The sequence below is a fragment of the Myxocyprinus asiaticus genome, chromosome 36, assembly GCF_019703515.2.
Source record: "Myxocyprinus asiaticus isolate MX2 ecotype Aquarium Trade chromosome 36, UBuf_Myxa_2, whole genome shotgun sequence".
NCBI lineage: Eukaryota > Metazoa > Chordata > Actinopteri > Cypriniformes > Catostomidae > Myxocyprinus > Myxocyprinus asiaticus.
The window spans coordinates 38443167-38466721 of record NC_059379.1 but is presented as its reverse complement, the minus strand read 5'-3'; the positions used below and the strand labels follow the sequence as shown (position 1 = coordinate 38466721).

General features: G+C 38.7%; 1 protein-coding gene across 2 annotated transcripts in view; it reads left to right on the top strand.

Moving 5' to 3' along the window:
* Nucleotides 1-1566: 1566 nt before the first annotated feature.
* The window catches only part of LOC127427110 (peptidyl-prolyl cis-trans isomerase FKBP10-like), a 31321-nt gene continuing 9332 nt past the window's right edge, over nucleotides 1567-23555 (top strand). The window contains exons 1-6 of one of the 2 annotated variants that reach the window (XM_051674482.1): nucleotides 1567-1811; nucleotides 2475-2620; nucleotides 14271-14460; nucleotides 15131-15276; nucleotides 18273-18462; nucleotides 18608-18753. In XM_051674482.1, the coding sequence (XP_051530442.1) occupies nucleotides 1618-1811; nucleotides 2475-2620; nucleotides 14271-14460; nucleotides 15131-15276; nucleotides 18273-18462; nucleotides 18608-18753 (1012 nt within the window). In that variant the 5' untranslated portion in view covers nucleotides 1567-1617. Of the gene's footprint in view, nucleotides 1812-2474; nucleotides 2621-6488; nucleotides 6508-14270; nucleotides 14461-15130; nucleotides 15277-18272; nucleotides 18463-18607; nucleotides 18754-23555 lie in introns of those variants that run through there. The other variant, XM_051674483.1, reaches the window with a different exon arrangement.

Below are 23555 nucleotides of genomic sequence, written 5' to 3'. Positions count from 1 at the left end.
GCGTCCCTATTGGTCCACTAGTTCTTAATCGACAGCTCCTCATCTAGCCAATCATTCGAAGAGGGGAGGTGATGTCACTCCATTGCAATTCCGACGGCTGCTGCTCAATAGTCTAGTATTGGTGGTTGGTAGATACGCTACTTGTGTCTGTTTTGAGTATTTTCTGCCAGTTCTAGGAAACAATGTGTTGTCCGAGTAGGTCATTATCATAGTCCGTTAACACATGTATTGAGTCAGATGAATTTAGTTAGCAGAGTCTTTAGTTTAGCCATTATTTAAGACTTCCTTGTTTGTAGGTTATTGGCTGCATATATATATATATATATATAAATAAAACAAGAACAAGGCTGGGTTGGTGTGGATGTTTGATGCATGTTTGTACTAGCTGTACCAATGTACTCGCGAGTTCAGAACCCAACTTGATCCGCTTTTCCATGAAATAAAATCGAGATCCCGACACCAAGGCCTATTACAATACTGATGAATAAAGAAATGCTTACATATAATGACTTTGTTTTAAATTATTATTATTATAAAAAAATCTAAAAGTTGTGCATTATTGCTGACACCTAGATGCACACTTTGGAGTTGGTTGTATGCCTTTAAGTCATTTGTTTCAAATGATATTGAAGTTGTATACTCTATGTTATGGAAATGTTTGTAAATGTTTTGGATATGTTTGCTCCAATGTTGCCTGTATCTTTAGAGACGGTCCCTAAATTTGCGACTATTTGTGACTAAAGAACGTCCAACGTCAAGCCAACTTTATTGCACTATTTATTAACATGGGGTCGCTTGTTTCTGATTTCACTGCAGTATCGTGGAAAAATTAAAGCGAACTCGTGACTACATTGGTACAGCTAGTAAAAACATGCATTAAACATCCAACCCAACAACAAATTGTTTCCTAGAACTGGCAGAAAATACTCAAAACAGACACAAGCAGCGTATTTACCAACCACAAATACTAGAATATTGAGCAGCAGCCGTCGGAGTTGCATTGGAGTGACGTCACCTCCCCTCTTCGAATGATTGGCTAGAGGAGGAGCTGTCAATCAAGAACTAGTAGACCAATAGGGACACAAAACGCCCCCTGATTTACATGAAACTCTACTCAAACGTTTTAGAAAATCATGCGCAGAACTTGGAAACAAAAGCAAAGAAAAATACTGCTTAAGCGTACAAAAAATGAAAATATGAGCAAAATTGTCAGAGAGCACAAAAAACAGTAATATAACCAAGGAAAACATTATTTTGTTTGCAGTTCTGATGACTTTGCTTTAATTTATTTAATTTATTTTTTTGTAGCATATTTTAAATGTGTTTATACATTTTTGATTCATGCTTGTTATTTTTTTGATCTGCGCTAATTATTTTTATCTGCGTTTTTATTTATTTTTGCGCTTTTTTAATAATTTTTTTTTTTTTTTATCTGCACTTATTAGTTTTTGATTCACGCTTATTATTTTGAATAAATTTGCAATACATTTGACGGGATTTTTATCCCATAGTGCAACATCCATCCAGTTTAAGACCTTCCACGTTTACACATCTGAACTCCTCCCACAACAGCACACAAATCACTGCTGAGCTCACACACAACTGTCCCTTCCTAAAATGATGCAGAGATATATTGTGAGTTTATTGCTGGCGACTTGGTTCTCTGTGGACTGTAACCCCGGGCCGATCGATGATATTGTAGTTGATCGATACTTCATTCCCGCGCGCTGCATTAGAGATGTGAAATCAGGGGATTTCGTGCGGTTACATTATAACGGCTCTTTTACCGACGGAAAACTCTTTGACTCGAGGTGAGATTATTCAGTGTTCTAGGTTACAAATGAATGATATTAATTTTTAGGTAATACTAAGTTGTTGTGTTGTTTGTTTTTTGACATGTACTATATAGTATTACAATATCGGCATCGAACATCATGTAAAATGCCAGGTTTACTCAGGATGGTGTACTCAAACACAAAGCCTTGTATCTCTTATATCTAGAAAAATAATATAATAATGTAATAAGAATATATTGTAGACATTCATACGTCATTTTGGAGTGTCATATGCACCCAAAACGCTGTCTAGGCAGGCAGCGCATGTTTTGAGACAAACCATGCCTTTGGCTACAGAGCCTACAACTGTTCTAAGTAGAATGGACAAACAAAAAGTGCCATGGTATTGCTAGTTTTTTGGACATGGTATTTTTTTGAAGTATATTGGAGTACCATGTAAGTACAATGGTACATGGTAATCATTCAGTATTATGTCTTTACGATCTGATACATCACTGTATCATGGTACGGACACACAACTTTATTTGAAGATATATATGCATACCATTGATTGTACAAAACGTGTGTAAAATGTGATTAGCAAAGCTGTGTCTGTTTGTATGATTTGTATTCTGTGAGTTTAAAACGGTTTGCTTTCAGAGTAAATGTACTAAGAGGATGTGTCTGTGTTAACTGCAGCTATGATAGGGGGACAGCATTCTTTGGGCAGGTGGGACAGGGGGCGCTGATTGCTGGTGTGGATAAGGGCGTTGTGGGAATGTGTGTGACTGAGCGCAGAAGGATCACTGTGCCCCCACACTTGGCCTACAGCAGCCAAGGAGCAGGTAATATGTACCCCAAAACACCTTTCATATCGTTCAAGTTCAGTGTGCATACTTGTGATTATATATATATATATTGTATGGTGGCTTCACAAAGTATTGGACGCTTAACACTTTCAATTGTTATTGCATTAGATACAAAATATCAAAAGCAAGTGTCAACTGCAACAAATTAGTTCCCTTTTAAGTTGGTCGCTTCAACACTGCGTGAGTTTACTGATGCTATGGGATGAGTGGCGATCTCTGAAGCCCTTTAAAATCATGCAATTTCATTGGCAGATAGCGCTTAATGCTCCGCCCCCTACACTTATGTATGGCCGAGCATGGTGCTGATCTGATCAGAATTTTCTCCTTCAGGGTCGAGATACAATCTAGATTCGTACTGTGGACGCCCCTCTATGATTTGTTGTCAGATTGCAGACCTTCACAGCAAGTGGATCATTTGAAGAACAGCCTACGCTGACGCTTCGCCGTTGAGTCTGCACATCGACAGCGCATGGATTATTTTCTTCTCCTGTGTGTCAGCAGACGGACGAGCCTTCAACTTGTCGTTTTATTGCTTCACCAGCGAGTGGATTATTGTCTACAGCCTGTTGTGGTTCAATGGAAGCCTATCATTTGAAATTTGATGTTTTTTATAAAATGTATTACATATTTTGTGTGTTTACTGTACACTAGCATAAAAGAGCCATTTGCTTAACGACGTCTTTTTCAAGATGGCATTTCACAAATGTTTTCCAGCTGAGCAGTTAGGTTACACTGAGATTCTTCTGGTGGAAGTGGCAGTAGCAGCCCATTTATGCCCCCTCCTCTAGAAAACCAGACTCCTACATCCATCTAAGCCTTGCAGACTAACATCTGCGCTCAGGCTGACCTACATAAGGAGATGGATGCAAACGGCCCAGACCCGGAGTTGTTTAAGGAGTTAAACACCTTTTTGGCGGTCACTCGCGTTCCTCCTCGGGTAAACTTCTTCAAAAATCAGTGCCCCTGCTGCTCCGCCTCGCAAGAAGACGGAGTCTGACCATACAGTTAGGCCCCAGAGGCATTGGCCGAAGTGCAAAATCGTGCTTCAAAAGTGTCCTTGCCCCAGCAGATTTCTGCAGTACTGTTTGTGTTCATACTGTTGTTGGATCCGTGCCAAAAGATTGTCACCTTCCAATAAAGAATGTTGCAAACCCCCCGCTGCAGTTGCACTGGGTGCAAATATGTGTAAAATAATTAGCTCATTTACAAATTCTAATGTCAATACACTCACAATGCACAGTCACCCCCCGAGGGTGAACTGTCAGGGCGTGATACAAGGGGGTTGTAGACTTCATCCTCAGACAGTTCTGATGATTTGGGAATTATTTGTGGAGGCCAAAATAGACATGATTGCCTCTCCAGAGACCACGCATTGTCGCCATTGGTACTATTGCTCCGCTGGGCTTGGAAGCCCTAGCTCACAAATAGCCAGCGAAATGCAAGTTTGCATTCCCTTCCGTCCACTTGCTTCACCGAGAGTTGTGCAGTGTATGGGAGAACAAGGAAACCATGCTGTTGGTTGTGCCAGAATGGCCCAACCACTCATGGTTTCTGGAGCTGGTAAAACTGTTGGATTTTTAAATGTTGAATTTTGAGCAGTGTATTTTCTTATTTCAAATCTAACAACATTTTGTGATGTTATTCTTTTTTTTTTTTTTTGGTGATTAACAGTTTTATTGATTCACACAGAAAACATGAAAAACAAAATATATATACATGGAATCGACATTTAACATTTAATCCCGACCCCCAAACAAACACTCCTGTGGTCACATGAGCATATACACAAAAAAAAAAAAAAAATGAAAAAAAAAGAAAAATATAATAATCACACACATCTACATCTAAACCTCTCTCTCCAATACCTCTCCTCGAGAGACCTCCAAGAACGCCAACCACTTGCCCCATTTCCCAACAAACAAATCCAAATTACTCAGTCTACTAAATTCCATTTCCTCATACGCCGCCACCCTCCCTATCTCAGTGCACCACTCCTGAAATGGGGGTTCTCCAGCTGACTTCCATCCCCTCAAAACAATCTGTCTGGCAACCATCACACTGGTCAGGACCCAATCCTTTATGTTTTGGGGTCTGGGACCAAATGAAATCTGAGTGCCCAACACATCACACACAAACTCTGAACCTTCATCCAAAACCCCAGGATCTCAACACACCACCAAAAAACATGGGCCGTGTCTCCATCCTCCAATTGGCATCATCAGCAGGTGGGTGTGTCTTTAAAACTGAGCCTATACAATCTAGAGGGTGTCCAATAGAATCTATGTACAATCTTGAATTGCATAAGGCGCACCCTTGCGTCTCTAGATGCAGACTTGACATTTTTTTAAATCCTAGCCCACACTCCTTCCTCCAATACCAAGTCTAAATCTTTCTCCCATAATCTCTTGATAGAAGTTAAAGCTCCATCCCCCAGACTCTGAATTAGCAGGGAGTAATACACTGATGCCTCATGACCTTTTCCAAAAGCAGTAATCACCACTCCCAGAGTATCTGCCGCTTTAGGGGGGTGTATGCTACTCCCAGAAATAGTACAGTGCAGGTGGCGCAGCTGTAAATACCTAAAAAATGGACATCTAGAAATCCCAAAATGTTGAACCAAATCTTCAAACGATTTCAACACTCCACTCTCTTATAGGTCACCGAGTGTAGTAACCCCCCTCACAATCCACTCTGACCAGCAGAAAGGGGACTTATCAATACATAATTTAAGGTTCAGCCATATGCTTGAGGCAACATTTAAATAAATGTCCGAATGAAACATTCTGGACACTTTTGTCCATACTCAGTGCAAATGCGAGATAACGGGGTGTAACTTAACTTCTCCGATTAGTTTGATAGAAAGGCTTTGCAGTGGCAAAATGGGGCAAGAACTTCCCATTCAATACAAAACCAGGAAGGGGCTCTCTCAGGTGGAAGCGACCAATGAGCCAAATGTCTAAGACCGCATGCATAATAATAAAACAAAATCTTAGGTAGGCCTAGCCCGACTTTGTCGATCAACCTATGCAGCTTATTAAAATGTAAAATAGGACGCTTACCATTCCAAATGAAGGACTTCGCTATGCTATAAAATTGCTTGAAATAAGAGAGGGGGACATCTACAGAGAGAGACTGTAGCAGGTAGTTGAATTTTAGAATACAATTCATTTTAATAACATTAACCTTCCCAATCATAGATAAATGTAATGAAGCCCACCTGCTCACATCGCTCGAAAAACTTTTTATTAAGGGGTCAAAATTAACTCTAACTAAATCACACAAATTTGCGAATAAAATGGCCAAATAGTTAATGCCCTGTTTGGGCCACTGGAAGGCACCCGGCTGGAAGGCCGTTACTGGGCAGTACGCTGTCAGAGCCAAAGCTTCGGATTTAGACCAATTAACTCTGTATCGTGAGAACTTAGAAAAGGTATTAATAATTCTGTGAAGGCAAGGCATAGATCTAATGGGGTAGGGGACTGTGGCAGCGGGGGCGTGGTCGAGCGTCCGTCTGGAGAGAGAGAAAGCGGTAAGGGTGCTTACACCTGAGCTAGATTATGTGTAACACCTGTCTCTAATTCCAGTGAGCATGGGGAGAGCAGCATATAAACAGCCACGCCACTAGCAGAGGAGAGAGAGAGAGAGAGAGAGATTATGGCGCAAGGAAGGCCACGGTGCTCCTGAAGCTGTTTCGTTCATTCTGTGGTATTTGTGAAGCTGATGTGTTTAAGTAACTACGTGCTTGTGAAGCTGATGAGTTTGTGAAGTTGTAAAGCACTGAAGTGGCCGATTAAAAGTCTTACCTGAGCCTGGAATCCCACTTCCCTGTGTTCTCCTTCCCTTCTGCTGTGAAGTTGTTACAGGTACGAATAATAAAATATCATCTGCGTAAATCAAAAGCTTATGTGCCACACCTCCCGCCACCACCCCTGGAAAATCATCCTCCTTTTTTATCGCAGCTGCTAATGGCTCCAGGGCAAGACAGAACAATAATGGGGAAAGAGGGCAACCCTGCCAGGTGCCTCTATCCAGAGTAAAATAATCTGAAATTAATCCATTTGTTTGTACCGCCGCTACCGGATGTCTATAAAGTAACTTAATCCATCCAATAAAAGTGTTCCCGAACCCGTATATTTCCAAAATCTTAAAAAGATAATCCCATTCTTCCATATCAATAGCATTTTTGGCATCAAGTGAAATGGCAGCGACCGGAGTCTGATCATTCGCCACTGACCACATGATATTGATGAAACGCCTAATGTTATCAGAAGAGCTGTTGCCCCGAATAAACCACACCTGATCTATATGTATAAGAGGTGTCATAACTTTACTTAATCGGTTAGCCAGAATTTTTGACAATATTTTTACGTCTAGCTGGATCAGGGAAATTGGACTGTAACTCTTACACTCGCTTGGATCTTTGTCATTTTTAAGAATCAGACTGATCCGGGCTTGTGTCATGGTTGGTGGAAGCTTTCCATTCTTTAATGATTCTGTATAAACTTCTAACAAAAGTGGAGCCAGTTCTGTAGCATAAGATCTAAAAAATTCAACAGCAAAGCTGTCTGGCCCCAGAGCCTTGCCTGTAGGCAAGGCCTTAATATCCTCGGCAAGCTCCTCCAAGTTTATCTCAGAATCAAGATAATTTTTTTGCTCAGTCGTCATTTTAGGGAGTTCTAATGGTTCCACAAAGTTTCTAATATCTTCATCAGTAGACGAAGATGTGGAACTATAGAGATCAAGATAGAATTCTTAAAACGCATTATTAATATCAATGGCTGAGGTAAATATTTCACCACCAGCAGATTTCACTGAGGGAATGGTAGAAAAAGACTCTCTCTGCTTTATTATCTATGCAAAAGTTTCCCTACTTTGTCCCCCGACTCAAAATATGACTGACTTGCCCTGAATAGCCAAAACTCCACCTTCCGCGACAAAATAGTATTATATCTGTATTTCAATCGGGTCAATTCTCTGAGGCCATCAGACGACATTCGGTGCTTCAGCTATGCTTTAGCACTTTTAATATTCCCTTCCAACTCTACGAGTTCTTGTGCTTTGGAGTTTTTGATGAATGAGGCATAATGTATGATCCGGCCCCTAAGAACCGCCTTAAGTGCCTCCCAAGCCACGCCCACAGAGGATACTGGGGACCAGTTGGTCTCCATATAAACATTGATTTCAGCCTTTAACATTTGTTGAAATTCAGGATTTTGCAAAAGGGTTACATTAAAGCACCAACTTTATGATTTATTTTTCTCTGTATGTGGCAACACCTCTAAACTCACCAGGGCTACAGAGACTATGATCTTTCCAATTGAGCAATCAACAACAGATGAAATGAGGGACTTAGGTATATATACAGTGCATCTGGAAAGTATTCACAGCGCTTCACTTTTTCTACATTTTGTTATGTTACAGCCTTATTCCAAAATGTATTAAATTCATTATTTTCCTCAAAATTCTAAAAACAATACCCCATAATGACAATGTGAAAGAAGTTTGTTTGAAATCTTTGCAAATGTATTAAAAATAAATAAATAAATAAATAAAAAACACATGTACATAAGTATTCACAGCCTTTGCTCAATGCTTTGTTGAAGCACCTTTGGCACCAATTACAGCCTCAAGTCTTTTTGAGTATGATGCTACAAGCTTGGCACACCAATTTTTGGGCAGATTCTCCCATTCTTCTTTGCAGGACCTCTCAAGCTCCATCAGGTTGGATGGGGAGCATCGGTGCACAGCCATTTTCAGATCTCTCCAGAGATGTTCAATCGGTTTCAAGTCTGGGCTCTGGATGGGCCACTCAAGGACATTCATAGAGTTGTCCCGGAGCCACTGCTTTGTTATCTTGGCTGTGCGCTTAGGGTCGTTGTCCTGTTGGAAGATGAACCTTCACCCCAGTCCGAGGTCCAGAGCGCTCTGGAGCAGGTTTTCATCAAGGATGTCTCTGTACATTGCTGCATTCATCGTTCCCTCTATCCTGACTAGTCTCCCAGCTCCTGCCGCTGAAAAACATCCTCACAGCATGATGCTGCCACCACCATGCTTCACTGTAGGGATGGTATTGGCCAGGTGATGAGCGGTGCCTGGTTTCCTCCAGACATGACGCTTGCCATTCAGGCCAAAGAGTTCAATCTTTGTTTCATCAGACCAGAGAATTTTGTTTCTCTTGGTCTGAAAGTCCTCCAGGCGGGCTGTCATGTGCCTTTTACTGAGGAGTGGCTTCCGTCTGGCCACTCTACCATACAGGCCTGATTGGTGGAGTGCTGCAGAGATGGTTGTTCTTCTGGAAGGTTCTCCTCTCTCCACAGAGAAATGCTGGAGCTCTGTCAGAGTGACCATCGGGTTCTTGGTCACCTCCCTGTCTAAGGCCCTTCTCCCCCGATCGCTCAGTTTGGCCAGGTGGCCAGCTCTAGGAAGAGTCCTGGTGGTTCCAAACTTCTTCCATTTATGGATGATGGAGGCCACTGTGCTCATTGGGACCTTCAATGCTGCAGACATTTTTCTGTACCCTTCCCCAGATCTGTGCCTCGATACAATCCTGTCTCGGAGGTCTACAGATAATTCCTTGGACTTCATGGCTTGGTTTGTGCTCTGACATGCACTGTTAACTGTGGGACCTTATATACACATGTGTGTGCCTTTCCAAATAATGTCCAATCAACTGAATTTACCACAGGTGGACTCCAGTCAAGTTGTAGAAACATCTCAAGGATGATCAGTGGAAACATGATGCACCTGAGCTCAATTTTGAGTGTCATGGCAAAGGCTGTGAATACTTATGTACATGTGATTTTTTTTTGTTTGTTTGTTTGTTTTGTTTTTAATTTTTAATAAATTTGCAAAGATTTCAAACAAACTTCTTTCACATTGTCATTATGGGGTATTGTTTGTAGAATTTTGAGGAAAATAATGAATTTAATCCATTTTGGAATAAGGCTGTAACATAACAAAATGTGGAAAAAGTGAAGCGCTGTGAATACTTTCCAGATGCACTGTATATATAAAAAAATCTATTCTAGAATCAATCTTATGGACTGATGAAAAAAATGTATAGTCCCTACCAGATGGGTTCAAGTCTCCAAATATCTGTAAGACCAAGATTTTTACACAAACTGTGAAGTGTCAGTGTTGCTCTAGGGGGCTTGCACACTTTTGCTTCACTATGATCAAGGACTGAGTCCATCAAAAGATTAAAGTCTCCTCCCAATATTATATCATGAGATGTGTCAGCAGCTTGCAACATCCCTTCAAGATCTATAAAAAAGCTCTGATCATCAACGTTAGGTGCATAAATATTAGCCAAAATCAACCTTTGCCCCTGAATGTCTGCTAAAACAATAATGACTCTTCCTAATTTATCTTTAATCTGTTTGAGACATTTGAATTGTAGATGTTTACTTAGTGTAATGACTCCCCTGCTCTTACTTGAGTCAGCACTAAAGAAAACATGTCCACCCCATATCTTCCCAACTTTTTCAGCTTCCTGTGGGGAAAGATGAATTTCTTGAAGAAACACTATATCATATTTCTTATGTTTAAGAAAAGAAATAACCTTCCTTCTTTTTAAGGGGTGCCCCAACCCATTCACATTCCATGTGGAGAGAGACAATCCACTCATATTAACATTTGACATTTTGACATATAAGAAAAAATAGATTGTGTGCCAAAAATAAAATTATAAAGACCCCATTCCACATTGGTGCAACAATCAACCCCCGAACTTTCCGCAGATAAAAACAAAAAGAAAAACATGTGCATTAACCTCGGGCATGACAGCGCCAAACGGCATCCATCCCTCTAAACTCAAACAGTCCATGTATGCCTACGAGAGTCCCTGCAACAACTTTGCCGTCGGATTGCTCAAGTCTAGTGTTTCTATACAAAAATTTGTAAAACAGAATTACACAACAGAAGATAATCTATTAAACAAACTCCAGCCAATAAGCGGAATAAACACACACACAAAAAAAAAACATGTAGATTCATCCACTTAACTGTCTCTGGTGTGTGCCTCCACAAAACAAGCTCCAGCCGCTAGCGGAACCAGCACAAAAAACAAAAATAAACGGGCCATCAAACTCACTCCAGCGCCCTTCAGGAAATATTCAACAAAACCAACTCCAGCCAACAGGAGGCATAAGCACCCAAAACGAGCAGATTCATCCACAAGCTGTCCAGAAGAAATTATATTATACAATACAAACAACAACCACCACAAAACGAAACAACAAAAGCACCCAGTTTAATCAGACAGTATGTTCAGTGAGTCAGGTCCACTTGGTGGCAACATTAAAATCACCAAATGGCTTACTCACTTGATTGTCTTTATGTAGGTCAATGCTTGCTGTGGGCATGTAAATTCTATATGGTCATCCTTAGTATCAATTCTCAGTTTGGCCGGAAACATCAGAGCAAAAGCGGCCTTCCATTGATGTAAGAGTTTCTTGCATTCCCTGAATCGTTCACAGTTCTCTCATCAAATTCATAAAGTCTGGGAACAAGAAATGTTGTGGTACTTCCTAGAAAGCCTTCCTTTACTCCTTGCCGCGTGTGACACGAGATCTTTATCGTATGATCTCAGAAATTTGGCCAGAATTGATCGGGGCCTGTCTCCCTCTGCGGATCTGTGAACCGGAACCCTGTGAGCTCGCTCGATTTCCAGATTTATGGCCTGTTATGTCAAGCAGACTCGGGAAGAGCTCGTCTAGGAATTTCACCATATCTCAGCCTTCCTCATGCTCAGAAATTCCAACAATTCAGACATTGTTTCGTCGATTATGATTCTCCAAATCCTCCAGTTTTTCCCAAACACGTTCCAAATCTCTCTTGGACGCTAGCGGATTAGCAGCTAATTCCCTCTCCAATGACTCCAGATAATCAATCCTTTTCTTGACGTCCGACACTCTTGTAACCAACTCAGAATTTAGTCTCCATGGAAGTGATCGATCGACGTATCACAGCAAGATCCTCCAAGGATCAACGACCTTCATCAGCATTGCCGACACATTCATCAATTCACGCTGGATTTCTTTCAGTTCACTGTCCGAATTGAGTATGGGGCTTTCGGCCTGTTTCTCAGGGAATCAGCTTGAGCACGTAAGTGTCTTTTAATGTCTCCAGAGCCTGAGGATTTTGAATTTTTTGACATATTGTCTTCCTAGAACAATTAAGAATCAGGGTGTATCGAATCTCACCGGTTTATGACACAAATAGTATTAAAACTAGCAAAGTGCGCAGAGCTCACCGTTCACATGCCCGCTCCTCGCATGGTGTCACTCCCCGCGACATGTTATTCTTGAAAAATGTGCATGTGTTATCTCTCTTAAAAATAAATTACACTTTGATATTTGTTATGCCATGCAGTGACATTCAGAAAATACTTAGTGTGGCTTAGTACTTTTTGGGGCCGCTGTATACAGGGTACTAAATGTATTATTAATATCTAAACTACTGTTAATGCATAAATTAAATAATAATACTTAATTCATGCATTTATAACATGATCACTAGGCTCAGGATTGATGCCTTTTTCATGCATTTTATAATCAGAATTTTTTTTCGATGATTATCGGTCTATATCACCATTTTTTTGTGTTGTGAGCAGAAGGGTTACTTAAACTCTGGATTCATTTCCTCCAAGATGTTTTGGAAAAAGGGATTCTCCACCATGTTAAACAGCTGCATACCTCTGACTATAAACTTAACTACACAGTTTGTTAGCTTCTTGGCCTTTGTGGTTCAAAGCTTCCGCAATTGTAGGTTGTACCTGTTTATTGCCTTTTGCTGCACATCCCTGCCATTCACCATGATATCTGTTCATAATGGATATTAGATGTGTTCCCGGAGTATGGTACTGCTTTGCACTTTTTACACACTGCTTTTGATTCATCCAGGGATTGGCCAGCTCCATTAACCCAGAATCTGAAATTACTCCAAATTAAACATTTGCCCTTTCCCCAAAACTCTCCAGTTTGTTTATCCGGCATAACATAACATTACCCTCAACGAAACACCATGCAAAACACCATCTGCACAAATTAAAGGAATAGTTCACCTAAAAATGAAAATTCGCTTGTTATTTACTCACCCTCATGCCATCCCAGATGTGTATAACTTTCTTTCTTTTGCAGAACACAAATTAAGATTTTTAGAAGAATATTTCAGCTCTATAGTTCCATACAATGCAAGTGAATGGGTGCCAAAATTTTGATGCTTCAAAAATCACATAAAGGCAGCATAAAAGTAATCCATATGACTCCAGTGGTTAAAATCCATATTTTCTGAAGCAATATGAAAGATGTGGGTGAGAAAAAGTCAATATTTAAGTAAATTTTTGTTAGAAATTCTTCTCCCTGCCCAGTAGCATGAAGAATGTGAATCACCAAAAACACAAGAAGAAGAATGTGAAAGTGAAAATTAAAGTGCACATTGACTGAGCAGGGTGGAGAATTTCAAGCAAAAATGGACATAAATGTTGATCTGTTTCTTACCCACACATATCAAATCGCTTCTGAAGATATGGATTTAACCACTGGAGTCATATGGATTACTTTTGTGCTGACTTGATTTTTGGAGCTTAAAATTTTTGGCACCCATTCACTTGCATTGTATGGACCAAAAGAGCTGAGAAATTCTTCTAAAAATTTTAATTTGTGTTCTGCTGAAGAAAGAAAGTCACACACATCTTGGATGGCACGAGGGTGAGTAAACGATGAGAGAATTTAACTTAGGTGGTTTTCAAACTGGGCATGTTTGCTGCAGTCTGAATCCAAGTGTGATTGTTCCCGGTACCCCCCGCAGTGTTGGTTTAGTTTCACACTCTTTTAGATTCTGTAGAGCCCTGGTGCTTTTCCGTCATCAACTTGCGTCATCACAAACGTGCACATTATAGAGAACGCAGGTCACTATATTTGTGTGTTTTTCATTAATTTGGTGTCATTATGCACACCAGAGTGAACGACACTTGCGCCTCTGTGTGTCCATAATTCAGCAGATATGCATGTCCAGGAGAAGGCCACTATATCATATGCTTGCAAACTGTTTATGTTCCCCTGTCACTCATGGTGCACGTGTGTGCGTTTTTGTGCAGCTGATGGTGTCATCATGCTTAAATTTGCAAAAACGCATGTGCAAGTTATTTTACTTCCTGAACAAGTGTGGACCAGACTACATATTGCTTTCTCACTAATGCGAACTCACAGTTCTATTGCAACCGACCTCAGACCACCTCCTACAGGTAGTCTCGGGTTTGTTACCATGGTCCGCTCCCCGGTCCACAAAACAGCTTTCATATTACCAATTTTTCATGGGAACAATACATTTTATATCACCCCCTCATGGTCTCAAAAAGCATAGCCAAACTAAATTAAACAGAAGCCATCTGACAGTGAATTGGAAAGCACACAAATTAGGCTCCTAATTTAAATGCTATATAAATCGATGCCTCAAAAAACATTTCGAAAAAATAATGTGCTGATCAATAATCGATGTATCGATTGTTTTTTATTTTTTTTATGACATTCCTAACTATCACACTTAAGAAAGTCTGCTTATTTAATTATGATCCACAAATTTGTGATAACTGTAAGTTTTTTTTTTCTCTGTTTATCATTAACAGGTGAAACAATTCCACCAGACACAACTTTAGTGTTTGATGTGGTTCTACTGGATGTGTTTAACAGGGCAGATCAGGTTCAGACTGAAGTGATCAGCACCCCAGCTGACTGCAAGCGCTCTGTCATGAGGACTGATTTTGTGCGTTTTCACTTCAATGCGACTTTGCTGGATGGCAGCCTGTTTGACTCCAGGTTAGTGGAGTTAAAACAGAGAGGACATGAAAAATTAGAGGTTTTGGTGATGTTAGAATCAAAAATACTTGAAAAAAGTACAAATATTTGTCTTGTTTGTTCATAAATTAGAACCCAGTGACATTTATCTGCTGTCATCATTTATTTACCCTCATCTTTCTTTTCTGCAACACAAAATGAGATATTTAGCGGTGCTCACACTGTGCTTTTGCATACAATGAAACCAGAAGCTGTCAAGCTCCACAAAGTACATTAAGTTGTGCAATTGACTTGAGTTAGTCTGAACTCATGATAGCTTTGTGTGAAGAACAGACTGAAATTTACAGTATTTTGTCATTTACTGAAAATCTTTCCCTCCGCCTTAAATCTCAAATCTCCTTCACCATTATACATATTCAAACTTGCCATGTCAAGACATGTTATGCCAATGAAACTAAACTCCATTGTGCTCACATGTCTCGTAACTGATGTTTACATTTGTGGAATGCGAAAATATTTTGTGCTTTACGGATGAAAGTCATTTGGAACGACATGACAGGGAGTAAATGGTGACAGAATTTTCATTTTTGGATAAAGTATATAATTAAAGTATCTGAAATTACATGCACATAATATATTAGCACAGTGTGTGTGTTTATATGTGGACTATTATGGTGTGTGCATCATGCAGCTACAAGCGTTCCCAGACTCAAGACTCACTGGTTGGGGAAGGTTTGCTTATAAAGGGTCTGGATGAAGGGCTACTGGGCATGTGTGTGGGAGAAATACGGCACTTCATCATCCCCCCATTTCTGGCATTTGGAGAGAAAGGATATGGTCAGTAAGCAAACCATCTGCTTGTAAATGTAAAGATGTAAAGAAATCTTGGTAGTATCAGCAAATGTTTGGTTAGGCCTGATTGCACTCTTTAGTATTTTCTTTGGCTTTTCACACTCTGGGTGCACGTGCCAAGGAAGAACAGGGTGTGCAATAGTCGCGCATAGTTTAAAACGGCAAAGTTCTGAACCATATAGTATCTTTAATTGGCCAAAACCCACCCACTTAGACAAGAAAAAAAACATCTAACTGACATGTAAAATGACCAGTCACAGTCGGTTTTGTCATTACGTGCCATTTAGGGTCGGGGTTATCGGAGATGTATCATACCATAATAAAAGACTGACATGGAGAAAGAAATACATTGTAATTTATATAATGGCGGGGCGGTCATTGCGAGCGATTGCACAGAAAACATACAGGAAAATAGTGGAAAAAGTTTAGAGAGTGCAAGTACAGCACACAAAACCTCGTCTATTTCACCGACATAACTAAGTAAACAAAGCAGAATATGCAGTATGAATCTGCTCGCCTCAGACGAAACTTTGAATACCTAGAAAACTTGGACAAATCTGGTAATTAATTTCATCTTCAAAAGCACTCATTGTATTAGTTTTATTAGCCATGTGAACAGGACTCTATTTCCAGGTGAACTGATGAAAAGTCCTGTGTGGTACTTCTTGTGGAAGTTCCATCAAACCAGCCAATCAGATTTGCTCTTAGAAAGAGAAAGCATTTTCCAATTTTGTGTGCTATGTGCATCAGACAGTTAGAGCATGGATTGTGTCCTCTAGCCCTCCTTTAGACCAGACCATGAGGGAGATTCAAAAAGTATTTGAAGGTGGGCGAAAACACATGACAACATTGGGCTTATAGTGTAAACGTTCATCGAACAGCAGTAAGGCACCACCTACCCACCTGTCAATCAAGTCAACCAACTTTTATTTGTAGAGTAATTTTTGTTTTAAATTGTTTTAAGGCAACTTTACAGAAAATCTTACTATAATGTCTTAACGCTCATGCACTCCTCTGATCATTTCTGACCCATTTTCAGTTTGTTTCTTTAATAAAAATGGTATCCTTTATCTGAGTGGTACAAGACTTGGTGACGTTTCATCCACTTTCTATATGAACACACACAAAAATCTGGACTTGATTCGATAAGTCAAAGTGGTTGTGGTCATGGTGGTGGTGTTCGGATTAACATTGACCCGCCATAGGAAATGAATGGGAAATACTAAATACAGAGATTTTTGTTTTTTGTTTTTTTTGTCAAATAAATAAATAAATCAGATACAATGCAGAACACAACCACACATAAATGAAGGGGAGAGACTATAAAACGCAATGCATTAAACACACACACACACACACACACACACACACACATACAGGTTTGTTTGACTAAGTTAGTGATCTCTCATTGACTCCCTTGGATTTCATATCAGGCTAATGATATTTTCTGTTTCCAAAGTCTATCCCTCAAACTAAACCTAACCATCACACAAACATGTGCACATCACTACATTTGTTCATCTGACCGATTTAAGAGCTTTTTCATATTTTTACTGATGAGGACATTTGGCCCTCACAAGTATAGACAAACCTGTCCGCATATACCAAACGTACCGCACAGGTCGAAGTCTGAGTCTGACCCCTGTGTGACAGAGTTTATGCAAGAATTCTGATGTTTGAAATAAATGACAGGTAAAAAAAATAATAATAATACTAAATAATTAATGTTTTCTGTGGTAGCATGGTCAGGTTTAACAGCCTATCAGAGCATCATTGCAAAATCTGATATTTCAACCCAAGTGGTTTAAAAAAAAAAAACTGCTACAATTTGACAAATAATAGTTTTTTTATAATGTCTAAAAATATATCCAATGCATAGCTTGTGATAATATCTAGAAATTAAGCTTGTTACAAAATTGGCTTATCAGCCGATGCATGGAGCACCAAAGCCATCAACTGGACATTGCTGTCATTTCATGTAATTATTTTTATTCCAGCAGATGTCACCAGAGACCCCCAATGCATGACATATTTTTTTTATGTTTTAACACTCTTTCAATGTACTTAAATGAAGTTTTTTTTTTAAGTGAAGATAACATAAAATGTGCTTATTTTATATGAAAATGGTTTAATTTAGTAATTTAGAGCCAAATAAGGTCTAAATACCATAAAATCCCCCCAAAAATGCACAACTTTAGTGTTTTTTACTTTATTGAATTTAGTGTTATTACATTTCTTTCATAAAAATAAATAAATACTTGTTTATTGTTTTCGGGTTAAAGCCCCTAGTAAACAGCTTTATATAGTCGCACCTTAATGTCTTTGTCTTTAAGCACCCAGTGACCAAGCCAAAGGCGACTGTGGCAAGGAAATAAATCTCTCTATCATATCTTCTTTCTGTATATGATTGTAAATGTTGAAGTTTCACAAATTGTGGGGCATTTTGCTGCAATAGACTAAATGGCCTACTTTCATGTAAAAGTATGGATCTCTGAAAAAACATATAGGCCTATATGTGTTTATTATAAAATAAATGTAAATCACAGTTTATTTTTCAAAGAACAATACTCTTACAAGATTTAAGCTATATATCGTATCTATATAATACATTTTTATTCTTGTTATTATATTTCCATGATGTATTAAAATGGCATGTTTAGTGTAGTCTGCTCAACTCATTAACATAAGAAAGTAATAATTATTTTTTATTTTTTTTTTTAATAACTACAAAAATAATAACAAGAAAAGAGTCTCTTGAGGCAAAGGGAGCCTACTTTGCATCCCTCAGCTTTCCAAATTTGAGTACCCTTCCTATATGACCTACTTCCTGTAAAAGCGTGGAAAACAAAAAACAAAACATAGGCCTATATGATCATAATAATACATATAGACACAGTAACCTCCTTTTCTTGGATCTTTAACTTCTTCCCTTTGTTTTAATTTTCTTTCTTTTCTGTCATGTGCTGGCGTCTTTCTCTCAGGAACAGAAATCCCTCCTCATGCATCAGTCGTTTATGATATTCTGTTGGAAGACCTTTATAACCCTAAAGATGACCTCAGCTTGGAGGTAACACATGTGCCTGAACCATGTGCACGCAAATCTGTTGAAGGAGACTACATCCGCTACCACTACAATGCCTCCTTCCTCAACGGCCTCACCTTTGACTCCAGGTTGATCTACTTGTTTGCCTGTTTTATATTGTTGTTTGCTGTATGGTGTGAAGTAACTGATTAGACTGAGGTTATTCTGTATTAAGTTAATTTTATCTGATAAACTATTAGTAAATGTTTTCACAATTATTTACGTATTTCACAGCTATAAGCGTAACCAGACGTATAACACGTATATCGGGCTGGGCTACATGATCGCTGGTATAGATAAAGGCCTGCTGGGCGTGTGTATAGGAGAGAGGAGAAGAATCATCCTACCGCCTCACCTCGCGTATGGTCAGCAGGGGGCAGGTTAGACCACTTATGATTTCACCCTTATGTCGCTCCAAACCTGTATAACTTTCTTTCTTCTGTGGAACACAAAAGGAGATGTTTAGCAGAATTTCCAAACTGCTCCTTTTCACACTTCTCGCAGTTGTCACAACAGTAGCAAAATAGCGCCTTCAGCTGACAACTGTCATGAATCTGAATATGGCATTAAACCTGAATGATCCTCTTCAACTACAACACTATGAGAATGCGCAAAATGATTGGCAGGCATAAAGCACATCGAAGTCTTCTGTTTGGCTGATAAAATAATGTTTCTGCAGCCCTCAGTCACATTTTTGTTTGCTGTTTACACAATCTAGTGCTGTCATAGACACGGGTGAGATATCTCTGGACACTTATTTCAGTTACATATTTTAGGGAGAAGGAGTATTTTCTGCATATGATTTCATACAGCACCTTTAACACAGTATGTCTTCACTGATCCTGGAAGCTTGCACCTTGATACACAAGTACATTTTTTCAAAAGAAATATTGTAAAGGCATATATGATGAACGAAGCAGTGATTGTGTAAAACTAATAGATCGTTCTTCACAAAATGATTACCAAACTATATTTAAAGGGATAGTTCACCCATGCCATCCCAGATGTGTATAACTTTCTTCTGTTAAAAATAAACAAAGATTTTTAGAAGAATATCTCAGCTCTGTAGGACCATACAATGCAAGCTCAAAAAAGCACATAAAGGCAGCATAAAAGTAATCCATACTTAGACTCCAGACTCCAGTGGTTAAATCTATATATTCAGAAGCGATATGATAGGTGTGGGTGAGAAACAGATCAATATGCAAGTCCTTTTTTACAATAAGTTCTCCTCCCTGCCCAGTAGGTGGCGATATGCACGAAGAATGCGAATCGCCAAAAACAAAAGTGTGAAAGTAGAGATTTATAGTGAAAAGGGACTTAAGGCTTCCGGTTGAAATGGCGGAGTGGATGGCCGTATAATCAGTAGTTCCCAATAGTCAGTCAGATTTATCCCCCAAAATACAAATGCTAAACCCGTGTTCTGATTAAAATGAGTGGGGGAGCAAAAACGAAAAGTCGGAAAACCATTAGTAATCAAACAAAAGGGACTGAACAATGTATAATCGAGGACACAGTTACTTCACCCGACAGTTAGAGACATGGACTGTCGAAGCGAACGTTGCTCTATTTAAAACACTTCGAGAGAACAAAGAAATGCAAGAGAAGCTGACCGACCTTGAATCAAGATTGCGAAGAAACAATATTCGAAGGAGACGCATCTCTCACAGCAAGAACATGAAAAGTTAAAGAAGTTAGGTTTTAAAAATAGTTTTTATAGCTCCTTTAAAAAAGGTCATAGGAGAGGAGTAGCAATTCTTGTCCCAAACTCAGTTTGCTTTGAATACTGTAAGGAAATAAGTGATAAGGAATGAAGATATATTATCATAAGGGGCAAAATTGATTTTCAGTGTGGTGGCTCAAGAGACAGAGGGAGTTCTAATTCTAGGAGGGGATTTTAATGTGGTATTAAACTCGAAATTAGATACCACCAGCCACTGTAATAGAAAAAGACAGATATCAAAGTGTGTTAGGAATCTTTTGGAAGACCTCGGTTTAATTGACGTGTGAAGGGATATTCACCCTTTAAACAGAGATTATACCTATTATTCAGCACCACACAAAATCCATTCATGAATTGACTATTTTTCGATCAGTAAAGGGGATCGACATGAAGTGAAAGAATGCAAAATTGGTGTAGCTGACTTATCGGATCATAATGTTGTTCACTTTAAAATAGACATGAGTACTCGAAAGAAGAATACGTCGTGGAGGCTTAAATGTAGGAATACTAAATAACAAAGAAATAGTAAATCAAATAAAAAATGATATAAAGTTATATATGGAGGAGAATGATACAGGGGAAGTTAACCCCATTATTTTATGGGACGCTGCTAAGGCAGTCACACGGGAAGATGATTGCTATGACTGCTGCTCTCAAAAAAGCAAAATTTGCGAATTATGAGAATTACGAGACTTGGAACACCAACATAAGAGTAATCAGGACCCAGGGACACTTAAACAAATGAGATAAATTACATTTTGAAAAGTGAGCTGGAGAAAAAGTTGAGATAAACAAAACAGTCTTATTATGAATTTGGTCCCAAAAGTACAAAGTTATTAGCTCGCCGCTTTAAAAACAACAGGCACTGAATACAGTCTACAAAATTCAAGATCCTAAATCAAAACAATTAGTATGTAAGCCGGAAAAGATAGAATCTATTTTTGAGGATTATTACAAATTATATTCCCAACCTCCAGCGGCAAGTATAGAAAAGATGAAAACATTTCTAAACATCCTAGATCTACCTTCGATTGGAACAGCACAGAACAAATTCCTCACTTCACCTATTATGTTGGAAGAATTGGAGAAAGCGATGGCTTCCCATCGGAATGGTATAAGATGTTTAGGGAAGAATTGAAACCAATACTATTAAGATCGTTCAATTGGACCCTCAAAGAAGGGAGTCTGTCATAACAATAATCCTGAAAGAAGGTCAGAATAAATAACTTTGATTCGTATAGACCAATTTCAATTCTGAATGTGGACTATAAGCTATTTACCTCAATTATCTGTAAAAGATTTGAAACTGTTTTGCTTGATCTAATTGCTGAAGACCAAACTGGATTTATTAAGAGCCGGCAATCCCATGATAATATTAGAAGAACGTTACATATTTTAGAACATATTAGACAAAACCAGGAATGTGCTGCCAGTTTGAGCCTCGATGCAGAAAAGGCATTCGATAGCGTCAACTGGTCCTTTTTATACCAGATGCTTGAGAGATTTGGTTTCAACAAAAATTCAATTCAATCTATTAGAACAATTTATCAAGAACCGATAGCCAGAATCAAAGTGAATGGGCATCTTACAGCCACTTTCAATCTAAGTAGGGGAACAAGACAGGGCTGCTGTTTGAGCTTTACCCTTTTTGCTCTTTATATTGAGCCTTTGGCCCAAGCAGTTAGGCAACATGAGGGCTTGAGTGGGATAAGAATTGGAGAAGTAGAGCATGTAACATGTTATTTGCTGACAATGTTATTGTATATCTTAAGGAACTGAAAACTACTCTTCCACTATTGAATCTATATGAATCTACTGGAGGACTATGGGAAACTATCTGGATATAAATTAAATGTTTCGAAAACCCAGGTTCTTTCATTTAATTTCTTCCCATCACAATTAATCAGACAAACATATCATCTTAAATGGAATGCTAAGCATATCAAGTACCTGGGGGTAATTCTGACAAAAGAATATTCAGAACTCTACTGTAGCAATTATAATATTAATAAGGACATCCAAAGAGACATTGAGAGATGGTCAACTCTACCCATGGAATTCAGCTCTAGAATAGCGAAAATGTGAAAATGAATGTTGTCCCGAGATTACTGTATCTTTTCCAAGCTTTGCCAGTAATGATTCCTAAGATTCAATTCAGGGCTTGGGACAAGATGATTTTGAGATTTATTTGGGAGGGGAAAAAAACATGAATAATAGGGTTTACCTACACAGAGTCTTTTAGGTGATAAAGAAAAGTAATTGACTTCAAGAAATAATCTAGATCAAATATCAGTTATTACACTTGAGATATGGTTTAAATGAGTCAAGCAGTATAACAAAAAATCTGATTAAGTTGTTGAGATGGGTGGCATTTGACAATAAACCAGGGTGCATTGATTTAGGATTTAAGAGATGGGTAACTAAAGGTTTAACTGCATTGTGTACATTTGTTGAGTAAGGGAAATTTTGAAGTTTTGCAGAATTAAAAGAAAATTATAATTTGGAAAACCATGATTTTTATCGGTATCTACAGACATGGGACTATTTTGAGAGGGAAATTAAGAAAGCGAGGTACATGGAATTAAATAAATTAGTTGATAATTGACTCGTATACAAAGAATAATCCCAGAATAATCTCTTCTCTCTATCATGCCATGAGGGAGAATAGAAAAATCACCTCTAGTTATATCAAGTATAAATGGGAAAGAGAATTAGGGGAAGAAATCCCAAACAAAGAATGGTACTCTGCTTGCAAAACACAACATACAATTACACATTCACGGAGATGGAAAGAGTTTGCATGGAAAAACCTAGTGCGTATTTTCATTACCCCCAAAATCAAAAGTAAACAATTATCCACACCACAGCCATGCTGGAGGATGTGTGGGCATGTGGATGTTGACCAATTTCATATATTCTGGAGCTGCCCAAAGATATTACCTTTCTGGAACATGGTTCTGTTAGAGATTAAAAAGATTTTAGGGTACGAAAAACCGAGGGATTTCTCAACACTGTATCTTGGGAACACTACACACTGTGCTGAGGGGAGATGCATATCTTGTTAACATATTAAGTGTAGCACGCAAAAAGAGTATTACTAGACATTGGTATAAGCAGGACATCCCCTTGATTGGAGAATGGTAGAAATTGTTAAGGAAATTTACAGTATGGAAGAACTGACTCTTGTTTGGATTGAGAAATGGATTGAGTACTGTAATGTAAACAATAATTAATGTCTGTGAATCTGTTAACCTGTACATACCTCAAAAACCGAATGTATACCCCTTGTTCTACTGTTTATTTTATTTTATTTTTGTACACTATATAAATCAATTTCTTGAAAAATCTATAATAAAAAAGTAAAAAAAAAAAAAAGAAGGGACTTAAATATTGATCTGTTTCTAACCCACACTTATCATATTGCTTCTGAAGATATGGATTTAACCACTGGAGTCATAT